At 38.5% G+C, this 23,459-nt stretch overlaps 1 protein-coding gene across 1 annotated transcript in view; it reads left to right on the forward strand.

The window, feature by feature from the left end:
* The first annotated feature begins 231 nt into the window (after positions 1-231).
* Positions 232-23,459, forward strand: part of lsp1a (lymphocyte specific protein 1 a) — a 31,555-nt gene continuing 8,327 nt past the window's right edge. The window contains exons 1-11 of the mRNA XM_015000014.2: positions 232-564; positions 10,575-10,721; positions 15,220-15,592; positions 16,469-16,608; positions 16,971-17,211; positions 17,766-17,894; positions 19,302-19,345; positions 20,405-20,486; positions 20,842-20,976; positions 21,935-22,033; positions 22,878-22,964. Coding sequence (XP_014855500.2) covers positions 506-564; positions 10,575-10,721; positions 15,220-15,592; positions 16,469-16,608; positions 16,971-17,211; positions 17,766-17,894; positions 19,302-19,345; positions 20,405-20,486; positions 20,842-20,976; positions 21,935-22,033; positions 22,878-22,964 — 1,536 coding nt within the window. The 5' untranslated portion in view covers positions 232-505. The remainder of the gene's footprint in view (positions 565-10,574; positions 10,722-15,219; positions 15,593-16,468; positions 16,609-16,970; positions 17,212-17,765; positions 17,895-19,301; positions 19,346-20,404; positions 20,487-20,841; positions 20,977-21,934; positions 22,034-22,877; positions 22,965-23,459) is intronic.

The raw sequence follows: 23,459 nt of genomic DNA on the forward strand, positions 1-23,459 counted from the left end.
AGATTCTTCTTTTCTCAGGAACAGGCTCTTGTTTGTTTTATTCCGCGCTGGGGAAAAAACATGTTTGGAGGAATAACAGACAGAGATGGAATACAAACTGAGAAGAGGGATTCTGAATCCCGCTGCTCTTCAATGAAAACCACATGTAGAACAGAGGGAGGGGTGACGTGTGTGTTTGTGCTGGAGGGAGTGTAACGACTAAAGATCCAGCCTCCATGAGAGAAAGGAGCTAGTCCCCTTGAGCCTTCCTGGCATTCTCAACAAGCTTTGTAAGGGTTGGGACTGTGTGTGTGCATGTGTGTGTGTGCTTAAAGAGACTTTACCATTTACACCCAGATTCTCACACACTTCAGTGCTGTTTAACTTGGTACAACTTCAGATCAAAGCAAACCTTCTCTCAGAGGGGTTGATCTCAGAGCCATATCAGCAGCTGCTGTGATCTCTGTTATTTTTACCACTGTGAGGCAACAAGAAGAAGACAACTACACGCAGAAAAGAGGCAAACATGTCCCACGCTCTGCTGAGGAGGAATTCCAGCAAACAGGGTTTGCAAAATCTAATGAGGTATGTGATGGACACATCACAGTTTCTCATGGTCATTTCTCTTTGTCTTAGAAAGCTGCACAGCCACTGAGGTTAATGTTTAAACCACACATGTATCTCACACAGTGACTGAGGTAACATGAGTAAACATGACTTTTTGCTTCTGCTGGGCAGTTTTTAAGTGATCATCAGAAATCTGAGAGGTTTTGTCAGGTATTTTGTTTTTTTCTTTTTTTTTCAGATTTTGAGTGTGTTTGCTGGGAAAATCAATCTGTTTTAGTGGAAACCCTGGGATTAGTGGGAATGTCTTGGGTCACATGGGGATTTAGGTGTATTTTTCCACAAGCTAATATATGTAGTAAATAGTTAATACATATCTTGATCATTTTATTATTAAACCTCACTAAGTGTTTTGTTTTAGGATGGCAATGGAGACCTTTCAGTTGAAACATTTAAGACAGAGTAGATGCCAGAGGATTTTCTGGGAAACGGTGTCACTAACCAGAGTCAGAGGGGAAAGGTCACCTGAGTCCCTCTATTGTTTTCTGTGTGCTCATGTATGGAGGTATGTCCTGTTTTTTCTGCAGTTTGCCTCTCTGAGTTTGGTTCTATCAGGATCTTCAGTGATTCAAATGATTTTTGCACCTGCAGCCATAGCATGACTGGTTATTTGAGGTGCTACTTAAAGTTACGATTTAATCATTTCCCATGGTTTCCTCAGTTCTGTTCACTTTTTTCATTCTAACAAAGGTTCTATCAGTTTATAACGGATTTTACCAAACTAAGACAGAAACAAGTCAAAAGATCTAACAAGATTGTTTTAGTCAAGTTAATTATTTTCTAATACATCTTAACTTTAGTTTAAATTAATTTACATTTTATGTCAACTTACATTTCTGTGTTGTATCTGCAGCCAAAAAAAAAAACAAGAAAAAGTATAAATTTCACAAAGAATTGTAAAAAGATAAAAAGGTTTTACTTCAGTTTAAACATATTTATGTTTATTTAATTCGGACAACTGCTTTGATTCAGTTGTTCTAGGGGAGTAAGGAAGGGACACAGAAGAGAAGCGACTGCCTTTTGATGGCGAGAGATCCTGTTTACAACCAGATCCAGTAGGATAGACAGCAGAGGACAGAGAAGAGACCACGATGTGGTCAGCCAGGTCTCTGAAGGAAAGCTTTTGGCTCAGATATTACAACAAAACAACAAACATATAGTTTGGATTTCTTTCTCACGTGCTTGTTTAAAGCCACATTCTCCCACTGCTGATGTGTGTTTAGCCTGTGCATACTTGTGATGTGCTGAAAGGCATAGTTACATGTTAATCATTTGGAACCAGTCAGATTGCTGTCATAAAATCTCATGTCAATGTACCAACATGTTGTTTTGAGCCAGAATGAGATGAATTTGACTCATGGAAAGTTCTACCTGATGAAAGGAGTTCCAGGCCATCTGAATCAGGTGGTATATGAAAATTTAAACACTCCTGCTATGGAGGTGTTGTTAATCAGCAACATCCATTCCATTCGTCATCAGTGTGACAACAAGCAATGATGACTGCTCTTGTGACGGATTACGTTGCCTCAATACCAGGACTTCTGATGAGTATTTTGCTCTTCAAATGTATGAAATGACTCATTTATCCGAAGAACATCATTCCATGAGTCCTGGACTTTGTTTATATTTTTCGTGCAAAACTTTAGTTTGACCTTCATGAGTTTAAGTTAAGCAAAACTTTCCTCTTTGCACATGAAAATTGAAATTGTGCAGTCTTCCTGATTGTACAGGAATGCATGTTCACCTCAACACTAGCATATTTATTGGCCCCATGTTCACATTTTATAGGTTTGACTTCTTTTAGCTGTCTTGTTCTGAATGCCCACAAACTACATACTTTGTAACACTCTGATCACTGTTTGTGGAGATCCTTGCACGCAAACCAAACCTCTGTCACTGGCAGCCAACTTAATTTATGTCACGTCACTTTCTTTACCGTGTCGTGGTGAACGTTGCTAATTTACTGTTAGCTACAGCAGCTGTCCCTAACCCTGGTTCTGCATGTCTTAGGTGTTTCCCTGTTGCTGCACACCTGGCTTAAATGAATGGGTGATTAACAGACCTCTGCCGCAATTGAAGGCATGCTGAGGAGGTATTGAAGTCATTTAAATCATCTGTGTTGTAGTGGGGAAACATCTAAAACAGGCAGGACAGCGAGAGCCCCGAGGACCAAGGGGTCTGGGACCACAGAGCCAGAGTTAGATTTACTGCCTGCATCATCTGCATCTGGTTGCTGTTATTTATGACACCCCATGCTCTCCCTCCCAAGCAGTAGCCATACACTAGCTGTCATGTAACAGCTAAATTCCAAAATGTATTTATGAACATTCAGATTGTCATGATGACAATTAGCTCTGCATTAGGTGAAAATAAGCCAGAGTCCTGGTGATCATTAAATCTTAGTCTGTTTCTTAGGAATTGCTGCTAATTTACACTTTTATTACAGAAACACTTGCTCTGGTTGTTATCATATATAATCGATTTGGTAACAACCTTATTAGAGTTACAAAAACATTGCTTTATTTTCATAAACATTATTTATTCCCTATTATTTACTGGATATATTGTTATTATTATGATTATTATTATTATTAGTTGTAGTAGTAGTAGGATTACATTATTAATAATGAATCGTATTATTCATTTGAATGGATATTCATTATTTATTTCATGTAACATGATTTGTTCCATAAATAAAGCATAAATTTCAATTTATATTTCCATGAGCTATGTTTAGCTCAGTAATGAGCTAAACATAAACTCGTTACTGAGTTTATGTTTAGCTTACATAAACACAGTAAGCCTGTTTTTTTAAATAAATGATAATATCCCAATGATTCTATTTTCCAAAATGTATTTATGAACGTTCAGATAGGTCAGCAAAACGTTTTGTCACCTGACATCATTAAAATGGTTTTATGTGTGAATTGCTGTCCTCATAAAGTTACTCCAGATTGTCCTCTGAATCAGAATGAATGCTGACGGTTTGATTCTTGCCTCTGTCTCTGTTGAGGTTTTGTAATTGGTGAGTCACTGGAAGAAAGTCACAGGGCTTCAAGATAACAGCTGGCAGTTTTTGGATCTCTCATCATGATTTATCATTTACTCAGAAGATGGGCTCTTCTGTTCGGAGGTGCAGACAGAAACCACGACATCACACCAAATGCAGGGAGTGACTCCAAGCCCACTGGTGTATCAGAGAATTTACTGCTCGGCTTGTTTTTCAGCACTGTTCGTCATGTTTTCTTCTCTTAGGGAGTTCAGGTTGTTTGGGCATGTTTGACCTGCTTCTGAAAAACTTCATGTAGTGCTTTCTCTATAATGTTTATTGTTTCTTTGGTTTATAATTATAAACCAAAGTCTTCTATACTGAAAACTTTCTTTCTAATATTTGGTACAAATTTGAAGGATGTAAAAAAATGTGAAAAATCCTATTTGTTTTCTATCAAATTTGGACACATGGATAGATATCATAATTTTTCACCAGTAGTATAATTATATACCCAAATATACCCATTTCTTGGTTTCTGTGACACGAAGGCCAATACCAAAGCAATTTCTGGAAAGGATTACATTTGGACATTCCCACATTTATTGCCATTTTAAATAACTGGAAGTACACACTGGTGTGTCATTTTAGGTGCACATGAATAGAAAACCATTTCATTAGAACATCCGACATTTAGTGTGGAAGACTGTAACAGCTTATGAGTCAAAGAAGGAATTCAAAGAAGTCTTATTGTTGGGTTTGGTGATCTACTGCTGCGGCAGAATCTGGCCAGCTCCCCATCAAAGAAACCAACATTAACTTCATCGTGTAAAAAAGGTAGTTGAGGAAAATACTAAACCATGCTGCACATTAAAGAAATCATTCAAATATTAGACAGATGTCAGAGACTTGTTCAAAAAGTCCCTCATTGAATGTATTTCAACCAAAGGTGTGAAGATTAGTTGTCAAAAATAAAAAGAAAGAAATATAACTCAAATCTGTGAACTTTTTTTTTTTAATGCAGTAAAAAATTGGGTGAATTTTTTATGTGCAGTTGAATAACTGAGAATAAACAATAATACCTGAACCTTACTCATAAAAAAAGACATTCTTAAAGGCATGTCCCAATAGTTTTGAACATCTGTTGGTATGAAATAAGTAATCATCTCTGATCTCTTAAATATTTATTAGGGGGACATTGGAGGTATTTAGAGCACGATCTTCATTTTGAACTATTGCTGCTGTTTTTTTGGAAAGACTTTATTTGGTCTCAGATTCTTTGCAGGTTTTTTATTGTGCGACTGAAGGGCTTGCTGTTATGGGAAGGGGTCATGGCAGGAACGCAAGCAGACCTGATCTGCTTTTAATCAGCTCTTTGTCAGGCTGGCTCAGCCTGCAGCACAGACAGGGGTAGATCTGTGACCTCTAAGACTGAATCCCTGACTCATGTGTGGGTTGCCTCAGTGTGTCCAAAGAGATAAGACATTCTGGAATGTGTTTGGGGGAGGTGGACTGATGAGTGACGAGAGCATGGGCCTCCCTCAACTCTCCACATTTTGTCTTCATTAACCCTTGTGCGTACAAGGACAGAGGCAAACGTATGAGGACTGAGGCAAATAATACAAGTGATACGGGTGTGGGGTCGGTTGGACCCCATTTGTAAACACAAAGTTAAAAGGATAGAGGACTATCAGTCAGCAGTAGGTAGCTGTGATATAACAGTTCTTTTCTGGCCTACCTAGCTACTTGCTAGGAAAAGTAAATCAATGAAGAATTCTTTGGTTGTGCAGCTGACAGCTTGTTTTCTCCTCACCACAGTGGTCTTCTCAATTGATCTTTTTCCAAGTGGCTCACTTTTTTTCCACTCAAAAATAATGCAAAATCTTTAACCTCAAAGTTTCTCTTATTCCTAACGAATAAGAAAATGTCATAAATTAGGTGGAATCTTCTCATCTTCCTCCTAAATGTCAAAAATTGGTCAACTGTGTCCAATCAGCTACTAGAGTCAGCATCAAAATGTAGCAACATTAGCTACATTTTGATGTAGCTAATATTGTAACAAAGTAGTTAGTTGTTTGGGCTATGTATCCCAGGTTGGGTTTGAAATATTGAATTATACCTCAATAATTGTATTTAAAAAAAAACCTTTGAACATGTTTAGTTCATGAACTGCAAGGTCAAGTTTTTCCTCTCAAAAAAAACAAAAAAAACAAAAATGCTCGTTTGTTTCTGCTCCAACGCATCGATAGTTATGAAATCCAATCATTTTTTTTCTCATAGATGAAATCAAATAACTCTGTGTTGTGCCAAGATACCTCAAAGTCTGCTTTTGCTGTCCTGCCTCATGGTCTCCTCATATTGTTTGTCTGAGTATAACATAAAATTGAACATAATTCAGTTTCAGTAATTTCGCCCAGGTGATCAATAGAATAAAGACAAGTGGGAGTCTGACTTGTCGTGGCTTCTGAACCCACCTGTTGATTTATGTTCTGGAGCTACAGTGACTCATTGCGTCTCTCTGTTCTGACTTGTTCCTGCAGCACAGTGACTTCATCTGTAACATGTTCCCACCATGCCCGTCTGCACCACAGAGGCTGGAGGGCTTTCAGGCTGAATGCTAAACCTTGTTATTATTGTATCATTCAATCCATTCATCCACCTGATGACAGCGTGAGACATTACAAAAGAGCAGCTGAGGTATAATACCCTCAACCTCTTCCCTCCTGACTGTGATCCCTCTTCCTCTTCTGTTGCTCTTCAACATGTGCAGACAGAGCAAAAGGCTTTATATGGCTGCTGGCAGTTCTTATCCATCATGTGTGTATGGATGTGTTATGAAACAAATCTGCCAAGTAACCAATTTTGCTCCGACGACACAGCGAGGCTCTGAAGAACTGTCAGACTGCTGTCTTGTCTTTGTTTCCTTACTGTCCGAATAAACATGAACAATAGAGTCACCTGCTGGGGGAGTAATAAGAAGGCTGGTGGCCAGATGTGAAAAGTATGTTGAGGAAGGAACACCAAGAGACAATAAGCAATAAAAATGATGGCAAATAAACAAGTAAGAAGGAAGACAATGTTGAACAAACTGCTGCCAGCCTTGGCTCGTCTCTGACCAGAACACAGGATGATGATCAACATGACATGAGCAACTGAAAAGGCAAAAGCAGAGAATTGGACATATTCACTTGCATGATGTCCAAAAGCATTCGCAGTGTGTTCAGAAAGATGAGAAGACATTTGTCGTGCACAAATGACACAATGATTTGAAGATGGAACGAGCACTGAACAAGTTTTGAGCATTTCAGTTCTGACCTGAGAAACGCACCAAAGTGACTGCTCAACCTCCCCCCTCAACTTAAAGGACCTTTGCTTTGACTTGAAACAATTAAGTTTCAATGCTGCATTCGTATCCTGACATCTGATGTCATAACTCAAGCTTCACCAGGGATCTTGTACCTACTGTGGCACAGGACTAGAGCACAACTCACATAAGCAGGTGTTAGTACTTGACATGGCTGTCACAGGTTCGATTCCTAGCCTGATGACCTTTGCCGAATGTCTTCCCCATCTTTTATTACTCACTTTCCTGTCTAAGTCCTCTTAAATATAGGCCACTAGAGCCAAAAAAACCTTTAAAAAAATTACTTTATTAGTTTACTTCTTCATTTGAAGTAAACTAAATTATTTCAGTAACACTTAATAATAAATTAAATTGGATAAACTTAATTGGATTTCTTGTTACCAATTGAAGCAATTAAATTAAGTTGGTTAAACTATTTTCTTATTTCAGTGTAACTTTCTTAGTATTTAATGAAAGTACCAAAAAATAAACCATAGAAAGCAAATGAAGACATCAACCTCTGACCTGCAGTGTGAGGCATTTACATATTTGACTTCATCCTCAAGTATGTTGTGACTTTCTGCCACCTCAAACTGAGGAACGCAGCTTCAAATAAACTCAAACAGACGGTCACTTCCTGATCTTACCTCATAATTCGTATAAATTAATTTTAATCGTTAACTGAATTCTGCTCTTAAAAGCTGGATGTGTCCTTCCAGATAAATCACTGCTCCTAATCTGGTGTGGACTGTACTGACGTCCATGGCTTGGCTCATGGGAACTTTATCAACCATTATTTGAGGAAACGCTTAGTGCGTGTCCGTTCTTGCTCCTGGTTTTGGTTTACAAAGGAAGAATACAGAAAAGCCAAAGAAGTTTGTTTAAAGTCACTGCAATGGCAACATCAGCACATATGAGCTCTGTATGCTAAGCCCCGTTTTGGAAAACAAGGTTAAAATCTCCATCTCTATGCAATAATTACATGGTACAAGAAAGAGAAACAAAGAATAATTTTGTGGGGAAAAAAAGGCAGCTGAAGAAAGTTAAAATACCTTTAACATCTTTGATTGAAATTGCCATTTTAGAGATTTATCATTTAAATTTAGTAGGTTTCGGATGCTGCCAAGCATGACAAAATACCTCAGCCATAACTATGAGAGAATATGCAAGGTGAGAGCATAGTGAAATAAAAATAATTCTAATAATTCTATAATTCTATAATTCTCAATTAAAAAAAAAATCTAAACTTGCACTAATGAACGCTTTCTTCATGAAATCAGTCTGAGCTGATGTAGTTTTGATCTATTACATCCGGCTGGAGGTTGTGAGTTTGATTCATAGCAATTTAAAACTGGCAAAAACCCAAAAACAAACTGAAACTCAAAGACTTGTTTTCAAAAATTTAAAGTTTCATGTTGTCATTACAGCCTATGATGGGAAATCATGTTTGCTGTACAAAAACAACTCAAGATAGAGATCAAGAGATTGACTTTATGAAATCAATACTGTATCTGTAGCATCAACATAGAATCACCATATGATCTAAATGATTTCCAAATTAGTACCACAATCACTTTGATTTTTATTGCGAAAAATCACAAGACAATCGTGACATCCTGGAAGGACTGAAAAGATGCTCAATATTATTTAATTTTAAGAATCCATTGATATTTTAATCAATACAGCAGTAAAACCCTATCCTTATTACATGTTATTGTTGGAGTTCATTCATCTTTGTCTCTGTGCACCATCCAGGTTCGTTAATCAGTTTCATGACCTGACCAGAACCCTTCAGTGTAAATTACCTTGAGAAATAATGAGATCTGGTTATATATAAAAACAGTCTTCAATGCCGAAAAATTATCAAATATTGGAAGCCATACATGTCATTAAAAAGGATGCTCTGATCAGGTTTTTTGCTGCCGATTCCGATACCGATCACCCCTGAGGCCGATTTCTGCTGATCACCGATCTTTGCCGATCGCCTGAATTGACTGTTCATTTTTCCCTTTAGGTAGAAATGATACTAAGTGATCTGGCAAAATTTATAATTATCTTAATTAAATTCACCTAATTTAGACATAAACATGCAAAATACTTGCAGGCACAATACAGCAGCTATTCAGTCAAAAGGACAACTGAAAAACCTGCAATCAGTAAAATAATATTTAATAGTAAGGCTCTCAGTGCCACAAATTATTAGTCAAATAAATCTATATCAAATAATGTCAAGTAATAAAGGAGACATTCATTCAAAGTCAAATGCGGGTTGCATCAAAATAAACAATCCTTCCTGATAGCTTGGCTAGCTGATTAAGGCTGGTTCTGATTGGCTGTTTCTGACCGAGCGGAGTAATTCTGCAGAACACAGGAGGAGGCAGAGGAGATCGATTATTTTTTCAGAGATTATCTGTCTTATGTTAGGACGACGAAAGTTTTAATCCATATCTAAAATATTTTCTTTTTTTAAGTTACGTGCTGCAGCTTTAAGCAGAGGTTCGGTGTGAGAGTTCACTGCAGGTGGAGCAGAAACGGCTCTCCGTAGGTGAAATATTACTACCAGTAGCGCGTAGCGGCGGTTCAACAACGAGAACCGCGGCCACAGCTCGAAGACTTAAATTATTTTTCGGTTTATTTGTTTAGCTTTCTGACCGTGATGCTAATCCGGGTGAGTGTTGGTAGTTGAGCGCTGCTTTACCTGCCGTTCCGGATGTCCTTTTGTACCTGCATTAAGCCTCGATGTAGCCGAACTCCATCAAGTGCTTGTTTTTTAAATGTCATATTATATTCGTTTTGTTGATGCATTTTGACGTGATTCACTCCCGAAGTAATTTTCCGCCGCAACACGCAAATGTCCCGATTCACTCAGAGCGTTATAGTTCCACACGACAGGATTTGTTGCTACGCGTTTGTGCAGTGTGAAGGTAAAAGGAGATAAGCTGCACACGCAGGCTGCGAAGTGAGATAAGTGTGATCGGTAACAAGAGACCATGATCGGCGATCACCGATCATACACTTATTCACGGAAATCAGCCGATTATGATCGGTGGCCGATCGATCGGCACACCTTAATAGAGAGCGTTACATTCACCGTCCAGCCCTGGGCCACACTTAGCTCACCTTAGAGATGTAACCAAGTGAGGCAAAGATTGTAGCGTGAGTTTAGCTTTTATTCTTTGCAATCTGTATCCTTTCTAAAGGGTAGTCTAATCAGTTATGGGGGCAGTCATACATAAACATGGTTATGTAAGCTGCAGCGTGTGAGTGTAAGCAGATAAAAGAGGACAAAAGAGATAGAGGAAAAGCCAGAATCCATAACATTACATTATTGAGGGTAAAAGCAACATACAAAGTGATATGTGTACAGGTGAAGCAATGTGAAATGATTGTGGAATTTACAGCACAACGAATACTGTGGATATAAACTTACATTTAGTACGTTTCCCAGCAGTCTTTTTGCATATTTTATTAAAAGTATTGAAACACTTACATTAGTGAATGCCCTTTTTGTACTGATATATGAAAATGAAGTCGTGTGAAGTCTCCTTTTGGCATGTTTGAACGCAGACGTAGCATTTTCACATAAAGCCACTAGGACGTTTTGATGTCTGGAACGTCAGTAGTTCTTCTTCTCTCCAGACTCACCGCTCAGAGGAGCATTGAGGATGCTGAAGAAGTGGAGCGGGAACGTCGCCGAAAGGCTCGAGAGTCTTTACGCCGACGGAACAGCGGCTCAACACCGGAAGACTCGTCACCAGAGAGCGAGGCACCAGAGGAGAGGAACACGTGAGCACACATAACAAAACCGGCTGTCTTCTTCATACTGCATTTGATTCATGTTATAAGAGACGGCCAAGTTTGACTTCCAACTTCCACTTTGATAGATTATTAATCAGACTGCAGACTTCTCTAGCAAACAAATGGTTATATCAATCAAATCAAACTGACGTCACAGTAACAAAGTTAGATGGGGCCTATATAATAAAGCCCTTGAAACATAATTCTAGAAGTCATGAAGTAGCCTTTACTCCTGCCCTCTCTCAAAACTTAGTGTAAAATATGTCATTCAACATACTGTCAAAAATGAGTTTCTTCTCAGTTTGCACCTGTTATTGTAATGCAAACTGAGATAAGTGAAGGGAATGCTGATGCTCACTGAACTGAATCAGTTTTTATCCACTTCACTGTTTTATACATTTTGTTTTTGCACAATTTCAACATTTTGATGATGTTTTGTATTTACAATTTGCCTAGAGAATGTCAATGTTTCAATTAAGGTTAAATTTGAAATATAATATTTTATTTTCTATATTCTGATGAGCCACTGCCTCTTTGCATGGTCCCTGCATTAGAGACTCCAGGAGGAGCTCTGCTGAAAGGAAGCTGTTACTTCTCCCTATCTGAAACAGTCAGATTAGATTTAATCAATATTGGATATTGATTAGGATGTCTCCTGGCTGAGTTTTCCTTTTTTATGTAGTTTTTCAAATATTTTCCCTTGGGTGTGTTGCGAGGAACAGATCCAGACCTCTCTGGGTAACTTTCATTAATACATTATTCCTTAAATGTTTAACTTCGCAGCTTTGTTTGTTATGTATAACATGCATAAACTGAGACGATTTTCTGTAAACTGTAAAACCACTGAATCATTGTAATAAATATTTATTCATATTTATTCGGGGGTTTGGCGGACTCAGCCTCATTGAGGAATTTTTCTGAAATCCTGCTTTCAGACTGAAAATCCCTGCTCTTGGATTATGGCAGAAAAAATCCTCAATAGAATCTGGAAATTCAAACTTTTTGGAACTGCATTGCTAACAAGGACATTTAATCTGTCTCTTTATATTGTCATAGCAACCTGACTTAGTCAGAATACATCCAGGTGAAAAATTTAATGAACTGCAGAAAACTGCAGCACACAAACAGGCTGCTGGATTGCAACAAAAATGTTAAGAGTTTCACTGAAAACCAAACAGGACTTATAAGAACAAGATATGTATATACATGTGTACACTCAATAGTTTTCCTCTTTTTTAAAAGTATTTTGCAGTCACACAGTGGCATTTTATAGCATAATCAAATAACTATATTACCCTCCGTTGTTATAAAAGTGATAAAAGTGGTGTATATATTTCAAATATGACTTAAAAGACAATTTAATTCCATATTTAGCACCTTGAAATCCACAACAAACAGAAAGAATGAGACAGTGTCCTACCGGACATCTGTGGAACCATCTAATGTCAAAAAGTCTTAGCTGTTTTACCTTCTTTTACTGATAACTTAAGAACAAGTGCTTTCATTGAGAGAAGCAGCAAACCGTCTCTCTCCCCAGCACCGTGATAATGATCTGAAGAGCGACATGCAGCTGCTTTCTCATTACATAGCATGCAAAGAATGTCTCAAGAGAAAAAGCATCACCATGCCACAGCCTGTGGTGTCTCAGGAGACCTGAAATTTAAGGCCTGTAAATTACTGCTTTCACCTCCAACACCTCCTCTGTCTCATGGCAGGCTCAGCTGGCCTGAAATTGTGGTGATTCAACATTAGGTAACTCTGCCACTGCAAGCCTGTCATTTCCATACCTCTTGTATAGATGCAGCAGTGATGTAATGCTCCCTTTTAATTTGTGGTTAGATGGGAGATTTTGTAATTTGCTTTTTGTGGTGATTCAATAATTAGTCTGTGATCATTTCTGGTGTAATAAGCATCTGCTGGAATGACAGCTTACAGTTACTCCACTGGCTAAATGAGCAGCCAGAGAAAGGAAACACTTCAGAGACCTCAAAGCAGTTTTAGTGACTCAAACAGAATTGCTGGTATTATGGTTTTGCTACTTTATCAGGAATCAAGCAGAGACTTTAGGGTTCTACTGGGTGATCAAGCGATCTAATCATCTGTGGAATGTTAGTAAAATTCTCCTGTCACCCCCCGGAGACTCAGAACACATTTTCACCAGGAAACAGATTAAACTGATTAAAGGTGGCAGATTAAGACTTCATACCATCTTGCATGTAACAGTTGCAGGTTGGTAGCTCTTGGACAGCTCTCATTCAAGCCAGAAGTACCATAAAGTGCTAACTTGTTTGACTTTTTATTCAAAAAGTTTCCAACTCTTCCTAGAATCTCTGAATCCATCCATTTTGCTGAACCCTGTGGCCTTTTTGTGGAAGAAGGACCCATGTCCTTTAGAGTGCATTGTTTCAGTGTACTGCTAAAATGCAAAATCACTGACCAGTAACTATTACTTAACAATACAATGTTCTGGCACTAAAATCAGCTAATACTCTTAGATATATGAATATTTAGATGTATTCCAGGGAGCTTGTTCATATTTACTATTAAGAATGTAGTAATAGTTCTTACAAAAACTTTGAGAAAAAGGTCTGGCTAATAACTCAAAGCCTCCCTGTTAACAGTGTTTCTGAATGTGTTACAAGTATTCTGAGTCATAAACAAATATATGCAAAACTTTCTCATTAGTCTGCTGTTGTTGAAAAAAACTCAATCTCATAATTGTTGTATAATAAGAAGCACAGTTGAAATTACACGCGAACAAGTCATTAAGAAACATTATGGCATGATCCTCCAACTACTTCATGTTATCTTCTTTGTGAACCACAACATTGTTGATCATGTGACCAGTGTGATGCGAAAAAAGTATTTTCATTACAGTTTTGCTAAATGAACCAGTTTTGATACAGCCGAAAAACCATGTCATCCTACCTCCAAAACTGTTTACCAAAAAACAAGATTTTTTGTTGTTGTTGTTGTTGTTGTTGTTTTTAAATTGCTGTGTTTCTATGAAGGAGGAGTTTCAGAAAGAGCAGGAGTTTTTTAAAAGAGATTTCAATTCAAGGCATTGAATTACGCAGTTAAACTTCGTCATATCTAAAAAAAAAAAAAATTCCCTTCTCACCCTCCGCGGGTGGTCTCTTTCATCCTCTGAGCTCGGGTCCTCTACCAGAGGCCTGGGAGCTTGAGGGTTCTGCGCAGTATCTTGGCTGTGCCTAGAACTGCACATTTCTGGACTGAGATGTCTGATGTTGTTCCTGGGATCTGTTTGAGCCACTGCTCCAGTTTGGGGGTGACTGCCCCGAGGGCCCCGATGACCACAGGCACCACTGTGGTCTTCACCTTCCAGGCCTTCTCCAGTTCCTCTCTGAGGCCCTGGTATTTCTCCAGTTTCTCGTGCTCCTTTTTCCTGATGTTGTGGTCACTTGGTATTGCTACATCCACCACAACGGCTTTCCTCTGTTCTTTATCCCCCACCACAATGTCCGGTTGGTTCTCCATTACCATCTTGTCTGTCTGGATCTGGAAGTCCCACAGGATCTTAGATCGGTCATTCTCCACCACCTTTGGGGGTGTTCCCCACTTTGACCTCGGGGCTTCCAGTCCATATTCGGCACAGATGTTCCTGTACACTATGCCCGCCACTTGGTTATGTCGTTCCATGTACGCTTTCCCTGCCAGCATCTTGCACCCTGCTGTTATGTGCTGGACTGTCTCAGAGGCCTCCTTGCACAACCTACACCTTGGGTCTTGTCTGGTGTGGTAGATCTGAGCCTCTATTGCTCTGGTGTTTAGGGCCTGTTCCTGGGCGGCCAGGATGAGGGCCTCTGTGCTGTCCTTGAGTCCAGCTTTCTCCAGCCATTGGTAGGATTTCCTGATATCAACCACTTCAGTTATTTGTCGGTGGTACATCCCATATAGGGGCTTGTCTTCCCATGATGGTTCCCCCAGCACCTCGTCCTCTGTTCCCCATTGTCTGAGACATTCGCTGAGCAATAAACAGCTATGCCTTACCAGTAATCAGATACCCTGCCGGAATAATTAGCTGGCCAATGGAATCTCTTCCACGGACGTTAAGACTCGGAAGATACTCACCATGCATGGAGGGTTCCACCCCAAATCCAGCACCCTGAGACTGTACACAAGCCGTAAGGAAGGAGGCAGAGGACTAGTGAGTGTGAGAGCCACTGTCCAGGATGAAACAGCCAAGATCCATAAATACTGTACATCAAGGACAAAGCCTCAATGGACGATATCTTATATATATATATATATATATATATATATATATATATATATATATATATATATATATATATATATCTCATTCTTACAACAACTCTAGTTAATATAGTTACTTGATTGTGCTATAAAATGACACTATATGTCTTAAAAACACATAACACTGCCCCTTTAAGAGGTACATGGTGATAAGTGTGCCACCCAAATAGTTGAACCATATTTATATGACTGTCTCTTGTTACTTTAGGTATGATCGTGAACTGAAACCCAGCAGTTCCCCTTCTCTTGAGGAGGATGAGGGTTTTAGTGACTGGACTCAGCGCAGAGAAAAACAAAGACAACAGCGACTGCAGGAACTCAGTCAGGATGGAAAAGAAGAGGAAGAAGAAGAAAATGTCTTTATGAAGAACAATGTAGCCAAAAAGGCTGCTCACGCTGCTTTGACGCTGTTCAGTCCAGTTCAAAGACAAGATCAGGAAGATGCTGACAGCATCAGGATGGAGGCAGAGTGGAGGAACGATTACGAGGAAGAGGTCAGGAGAGTGAAGGAGAAGGAGGGAATGAAGAAGAACAAACTGCTGCTTTCCACAAAACAAGAGACTCAAAGGCCAAATATAGAGGTAAGAGTTTTGTATTAAACATTAAAGTGTTTGGTTCATTAGTCACAAGGATTTCTGAAGTTGCTAAGACATTTTTTTCTGTTTCTATTTTTTTGTGTGATAATGTCAGTAATCCTGCCAGCATGCCTAGGTGGGCCCCATATGGGGTAAAGGAGGGCAGACATATGGGTCCCATATGGGTTTGCCCGCGGGTTCCACGGTGGCCCCACATGGGTTTACCCATGTAGGGCCACAGCCTATGTGGGCCCTACATGGGCAAATCCATGTGGGCCCACCACCATGTAGTTTCATCGTTTACTTTTAAGCAATAAAAAAAATAAAACCATGAAAAAAACACCAGCCCGATTGTAACCGCAGCTCTTGGGGTTCCAGGGAGCGGGGTGGTACTGGGCTGGAAGTGCTAATGCAAAACCCATCAGCCGGGCCAAACCGGGTCCAGCTGTGCAGTGCAAAAGGGGCTTTAGTGTCTTCAGCCTGAACAGAAACACAGCTCAACATAGAAACTCTGAAGTCATAGTTAGATAAAAAACAAGACAACCAGCAAAAAGCTCCTTCAATTTCTCTGACAAACAAGATCAAGCTCAAATGTTTTACACATGTGGGCAAATTGTTGGCATGCCTCTATGAAAGAATGGAAAGCCTTCAATGGTCACTGAAATAACTTGAAATAGACAAAAGTAGTAATAAATACAACTTGACTAAAATTAACCAATGAAAATCAGACATTGCTGCTAAAAAGAACATTTTGAATTTTAAATGCCAAAAAACAAACAAACTTGAAAACATATTTGATCAAGATTTTTAATGTCTGGTACACACAAAAAAGACTGATATGTTCAAATAGTTTGTTTTTTTTTTCTAACATTTTACCAACAGGAAGCGAAAAAGAAAGAACTTAAAGTATCCTACATGTCCAAGGTTTTCCTGTGTCAGAAGCCAGAACATAACAGCCAAAAGAGTGGCACAGCTGGCCAGGAAGTGACATCAGTCATGAACCAGAGGAGCAGATCCAGCAGGTGTGTGGTGTGTGTGAGAAAAAATAGTCCAAACATAACACTTTTAATTTATTCGCCATGAAAAAAATAGATTTGTTGGTAACACTTTATTTAAAGGGCTGTTCATAAGTCTGATATGACTCTATTATAAACATGACATAACATCTGTTATGAACAAGAAGAAGACTTTATGAATATCACTGTTGTCATGGAAATGTCATTCTGTGAATAAAGTTTGAACTTTTAATAGACTTTTAATACAACTTTTAGAGCAACTTTGCTTTAAAAGTGTCATTATTTACTGATTGACACTTCCATGACAACAGTCATAAAGTCCTATATGTGCTCAAGAGCCTAAACCAAGATATTTGTATTGTATGCAGACAATCTGTGGAGTCAGAGGAGGCAAAGCCCTTTCTAGAGGCCGAGCAGAGACTGGAGAGGATCCGCCAGAGCCTGCAGGAGAAGGAGAGTCAGGAGCTGGAGCAAATCAGACACAGGCAGTTTGAGGCCGAGCAGGAGCTGCAAGAGCTGAAGAGGAGACGGGAGGAGAGACGGCGAGCTCGTGAGGAAGAGGAACGCCAGAGGGAGGAGGAGGAGAAACAGCACATGGCTGCTGAGGAGGTGAAAGCAGAAATAGTGAAATAAAAACTACAATCCTTTGGCTTTATGTAAATATTTACAGAAGTGGAGGAAATGCATCATCTCTCTGACTATATCAAGTAAAGTCGGAGTTCTTTTGGTAGAGATCAAACCAAAAAATGTCACACATTTCAGCAACAAGGCAGTTCAAAGATAGTCAATCTTTCAGTAAATCAGTACAATCAAATTGTGAAACTTTCGGGGTGAATTGAGTTTAGGTTGTGTTTCTGTAAGAAGGAGCAGCTTTTAAAGTAAAACCAAAAGGAAGTTTTCTTTTCAAACTTCCTTTGAAAAGAAAAATAAAGTTTTAGTTTGTTAAAGTTAAGTTTAAAGAAACTGAAAGGTTCTGAGTAGACATTGATTTGTAAACACAACTCCCTCATCACTGTTTGTGATAAACTGCTTTTATATCAGTCAGAATACTTTGGAAATGACGACTTCACTGAGGAACTTTCAGGGAGGAAAATGCTGGCTGTGTTTCTTATGAGACGGTGCTGCAAACATGATGTGATCGAGTGTTTTGGAATTCCATTCAGGAGGAAAGAAGAAAGATGAGGGAAGACATGGAGAGGAGGAGGATGGAAGCAGCAGAAAGGATGAAGAGCCTCAGTACGTCCAGTGCAGAAGGAGAGGAGGCGTTCAGTCCCAAAGTTTCAACACACAAGGTGATAAAAACTGAACAGCATGACTGTGTTTTCATCTACAAAACCTTAAAACGCTTTTATTTTTACTTTGTGCCATGATATTCAGCATCATATAGTCTTATACAACCAAAAAGCGCTTAAACAGCATGTTTTCAGAACTGGAAAAATAATAAACTTTAATGGAACTAAGCTCATATCTGTTCAGGATGAGAGAAATAAAAAAAAGAATGATGTGAATGCGTCAGATGACAATAACTGTTAGTTAGCTGACAACTTTATTTTGTGTCGTTAAATGAAATGAAATTAAAGTTGCATTAAAACCCCGTCTGATAAAATCTGACGTTATGTAGCAAGCAGCTATTAACGAGATACAACCATGTTTATTTCACCTTTATAATTTATCAGTTTAGTTATAGATTTTGCTGCCTGGTTTAGTTAATCCTAAGTTTTAATGTAATAATCAATTACAAAGGACATTAAAAACAACCAAAAACAGAAGCACCAGACCAGGCTTTGTTACTTTACTGACTTTTGTCAAATAAACCTTAGTGAACATACAAAAGAAAAAGGAATGAACATAACTGTGTTCTCTTTGCAGCTGATGGGTTCAGTCTTTTAGCTCTTGTAAGTTGCATGCGTGTGTGTGTGTGTGTGTGCGTGTGTGTGTGTGTGTGTGTGTGCGTGTGCATGTGTGCGTGTGCATGTGTGTGTGTGTGTTTGCAAAACCAGCATGACCTGGCTTCACCTTGGCAGCATGTGATGTTGTTTTGAAGTTCACTGATATTTCCACACATACGTCGCTTTCAAATGTTTAAGACTTTATGAACAGATGAAACCAGACGTCGACATAAACTGAATAAAAAGGCACACTGACCTTTTTGTCTCACTGTGTGAACTTCAATCAGATCAAACTAGAAATAGAAATACCACATTTATTTTCATTATGCTAAATGCCACACAAATGAGTATTTTAATCGTTTTGTCAATAAACTGTACTAACAGTTTACACCTGCAGTCACCCCTGAGCCTCATGTTTCAGTGATCTTTGCTCTGTAATGCATCAAAATGCCATCAGTCAATTCTTTCATGCAGCAATGTTTTGACTGAAACTTATTCTGATTACAATTAGCTCAATTTTGAAAAGGTACCATATTATCCAGTCCTGCCCTCATCATCAGCCCAGACAGAAGACGAAGCAGCTTTTATTGTCACCATGTTGATCAGGACTGCCCGCAAGACGAGATCCTCTGTGGCTTTCTGCTTGAACAATAAAGTTATTCACTATGAATTATACTGTCACAACTAAGTGTTAAACATGTGAAAGAGTTTGCTGAGCATGTGTAGACCACCATGGACATCTGGGGCTTTGTTTAGGAACTTGACATCTGAAGGCATGACATAAGACCCACACCTTTTTTTCTTTTTCAGATCACAGAGAGAACCAACTCCCTGAACCGCTCGCTAAAGAAAAGGTAACTCTGTCCTCAGACTTTGTTGTTTAATGAAAAAAAAGTTATTCTTTTTCAAATAGTTCATCAAAATTGTTTATGAAATATTTTAAATGTTTTCAAGATTCTATTCAGAATAAAACAGAATATGACTGCTAGACGCTTGTTCAGGCCACGGTGTCCAAAGTGTGGCTGGTGGGCCGTTTGTGGCCGTAAGGATGATGTTTTGCGATACATAGTCACTGTTCAAGACATTTGGTCAAACTGCAAAGGCGGCTGATGCTGATACGTTACTTTTTAAAGATTGTATGGTTGTGATTTTCAATAACTTGGCGCTTTTAGAGTCCTAACTGCTTTATAGCTGCTGATTAACTCTTAGTTGCCTGAAGTTAAGACAGACAAGGCAAGATGAGGAAGAAGGTCGAAGGACACCCCCCACCAACACACATTTTTCAGGATATAATACTCCTAGGTTGTGATTCGTAGCTCTGCTTAACTGAGTCCAGATGTCAGGGACTGTCTTCTCTCCAGTGGTGGGTGAGGGACGGTGGCTCCAGGAAGTCTGCAGAAGGAAATGATCAATTCTGAGGAGCTTTCAAGACAAGGGATCTTTCTATCAGGATGTATAAGTTCAAGATTATTTAACTTCCTTCATAGCTTTTGAGAATTCATGCTTGATATTCTCTAAAGACCAATAACACAACAACACATCATTGAGTGAATCCTGTCCTTTATGAAAATATGGTTCTTAAAGCCCTCTGCTTGAGGCAGACCCTTAACCCAGAGTGGATGGTCCACCGTGGGGAGACTCCTTTGGGATTCCCTGACTGTCAGTTGGTACAAAAAAATACATGTGAAGATGCCTTCAGGAAATGTATGGAAATATCTGACCTACGAAGGTAAAACAGCAATTGCTTAGTCTTGACTTTCTGATTTTGTTTAGGAAAAAAAAAAGTTTAGTCTCTGGAAGCTCTAAAATGACATATCATGACAGCTTAGTGAAAAATTGCACACAGACAGTTATCCGGTTAACCGTTTGTGGCTTTCATTTTAACAGACATCAGTGTCTTGTGTCTAATTTAGCAACAGTTTCAAGAAGACTCAGCCTCCCTTCCTCCTGACCAGGATCGATGATAAGATGGAGCAGTACACTCACGCTGTGGAGGTCAGTATCCCACACACACTTCCAGCATTGAACAAAATCTACATGTTTATGTTTTACAATAATGTTGGATATACATTTTTTTATTCTTTGAATCAAATTTACACAGCAGCTCATTTTGATACAGTTGATATATACTGTATCAAGTATGGCACTTGCATAAGAACCAACCATTAAAAAATAAGGCAGTGCACATAATTTCAAACTATATAGATCTTATTGATCATATCTTTAAAAACATTTAAGTGTGTTTAATGTATGGTAACTGAACCACTTCAAGATAATTATACACTATATATGAGACTTCATAAACATAGTCAGGTTATGTACACATTGATAACACATATTTCCCTGTCAGAAAACCTCCCAGGAGCTGCGGGCGGTGAAGGCATCGCTCACTGACCTTCCCAACTCCCCAGAGGTTGTTTCCTCCAAGAAGAATCTGTTTGAGGCTGGAGAGGCCTGGAGCCCGAACAAAGGAGCAACATGCAGGGTGACACGACACACACAGATTGTTGCTGACAACAATATATAAATATATTTGGCATAAATATATAGAATGAGCATAGACCTCCAACTGGGACTACGCAGACTTTACTCACTCCAGCACCTTATGATATATGTCCCAAGGTACAAAACAGATTGTTGCAACGCACTTCAGAAATGTAGGATTCAAATTTAATTAAAACGATCCAATATTCAGATTCATATCCATTCATACTGTAGTTCAATAATATAAATCAGATCATAAATTATCTGTTATGTGGTAGTTTTATAACTATCAATCTAAACCCTTCAAAATGTTTAACAGTCACATTTTAATTTAATTGTTCTCCATGCTGATGTTTGTGCTTGTTTCACGTTCTAGGCAAAAACAGAACATTATGAAAATGATTCAGCGATCATTATAGATTTTTTTGCCCCTAAAATAATTCCAACAGGCTTGCCTTGAAGTCTTGGGTCAGATCTGTTTTTTTTTTTAACCTCCTGAGAGAAAGTTTTGAAGATGTCTGCCATTGTGACAATACGTATTGATGAAGAAGGGCAACTTTCAGTTGATTTGACGTTCCAGTTGACAAGTACATCAGAGAAATGTCACACATTGTCTTAAAATAGAAATAAATAGTTTTATTTTTTCTAAAATAGCTTCATTATCTGTCTGCTGATTTGGGATCAGCAGAACAGATGGCCTGTGTGTTCTTCAGTCTGTAATGAATGATGACTGTATGATGACTTGATTGTATATATGTAAGATTACTTTGAACAGATTTGCAAAATACTAAATATACAAGAGTTTTACTCATATCCACTGTTCACCTCAATCCTGTATCAGATTAAAAAATTTGTAAAAAATAAAATCACATTTTTATTTCCTCATTTTCCTTTGTATTGATAACACAATGTAATGGTTGTAAAACTGAAGTCTATGTTGTCTTTACTTTCTGAATCAGGACACTGGTAGTCTGAAAGTGGGCGTGGCCAGCCTGATCACACACTGGGTGAAAGGCCCCTCAGAGCCCAGTAGCAAACAGTCACCATGCCGACCATCTGTAAGTTCACTTTGAAACTACTGAATTTTTTTTCTCTTGCAAGTGTGTCATATAAAGAACCACCATTTTAATAAACATAATCTCTGGTTTTAAGCATAAGTTCATATTTGTGCAATGACATCCTATTCTGAATGTAACATCTGATTTGGCAGTGATGTGTTAATTCTTATGATGAAGTGTCTTCTGTCTCCGTCTTTGGCTGTTTGACTTTTGAGTGCATTTATATTTTCACTTTTAATCTTTTCTAGCCTATGTTTAGCATTTTTTTTCTCTTTTTTTCTCATTTGAATGTTTCAAACTCATATGATTATGAGTTCCACCAGATGGTGGAGGTAACACAGCAATTTGTTGTTTGTTTACTGTTAATAAGAGGAGGCGGTGGAAGAAATAAACAAAAATGGAAAACAGCCAGCACATTGCTGTTTCTTATCTTTTTATTGTTGGTTGGGCAATCATGTCTGGTTGGTTGGTTGGTTGGTAGTCAGTTCAAACAAACTGAATGTGTCCAGATTTCAAAATCAATGTGTCCAGATTTCAAAATCTTAATATCAGTAAATAAATACTTATTGCATAGAGTTGAGTTCTTTTCTCTCGCACACTCAGGTGACACTCAGTGCAGATGGTTGGACTTTCTGAGACTTCCAGTTGCAATTATATGATGGCAGTATTTAATTCAGGGTTATAAAGGAGTGAATGTAATTTGATCTGAATCTGTCCATATGATTGGATTTGACTTGAATCTGGTTTATGGATAAACAGATTCCTTCTCCTCTGTTGTCCGAGTGCTCATCCTTTCAGCTTTGAGTTCTAACAGTTCTCTTCTGCTTCTGGATGAGTTTTCTAGGATGTGAGGTCTGGAGGAGTCCTGCAGAAGAAGAACATGTGGGAAATACTTGGAGACCCATCAGGGGGGACCGAACCAAAAGCAAAGGTTTGTAGCAACTGTTTTATTTCCCTGCCAAAACAACAGCTGACCATGGCTGTAAGTCTCTTCATGTCAGAATTACGCAGCATTGTTAGAGTGATGCTAAGTACATCTTTAAATTCTAGAATGTTCTGTGTTCTGTTCTGTATCTTTCTGTGAGTTCTGTGTAGAAGTAAATATGTAGATTAATGTGTGTTTTGCCTGAGTGATTTTTCTACATATGAGGACAAGTTTAAATATTTTTTCCAAAATAGTGAATTCTTAGAACTTCATGAATTCTAAGATTTTGCTTGTAGTTTTACCTCAGTTAGATAAAAGTTAGGTAACACTTTATTTGAAGGGGTGTGCATAAGACTGACATGACACTGTCATAAACATGACATAACGCCTGTCATGAACATAAAGAAGTCTTTATGAATGTTTATGACAGTTGTCATGAAGTGTCATTCAGTAAATAATGACACTTAATGCAAAGTTGCTTGAAAAGTTGCATTAAAAGTC

The sequence above is a fragment of the Poecilia mexicana genome, unplaced genomic scaffold (assembly GCF_051168715.1).
Source record: "Poecilia mexicana isolate PSO_F unplaced genomic scaffold, ASM5116871v1 scaffold_6, whole genome shotgun sequence".
Lineage (NCBI taxonomy): Eukaryota > Metazoa > Chordata > Actinopteri > Cyprinodontiformes > Poeciliidae > Poecilia > Poecilia mexicana.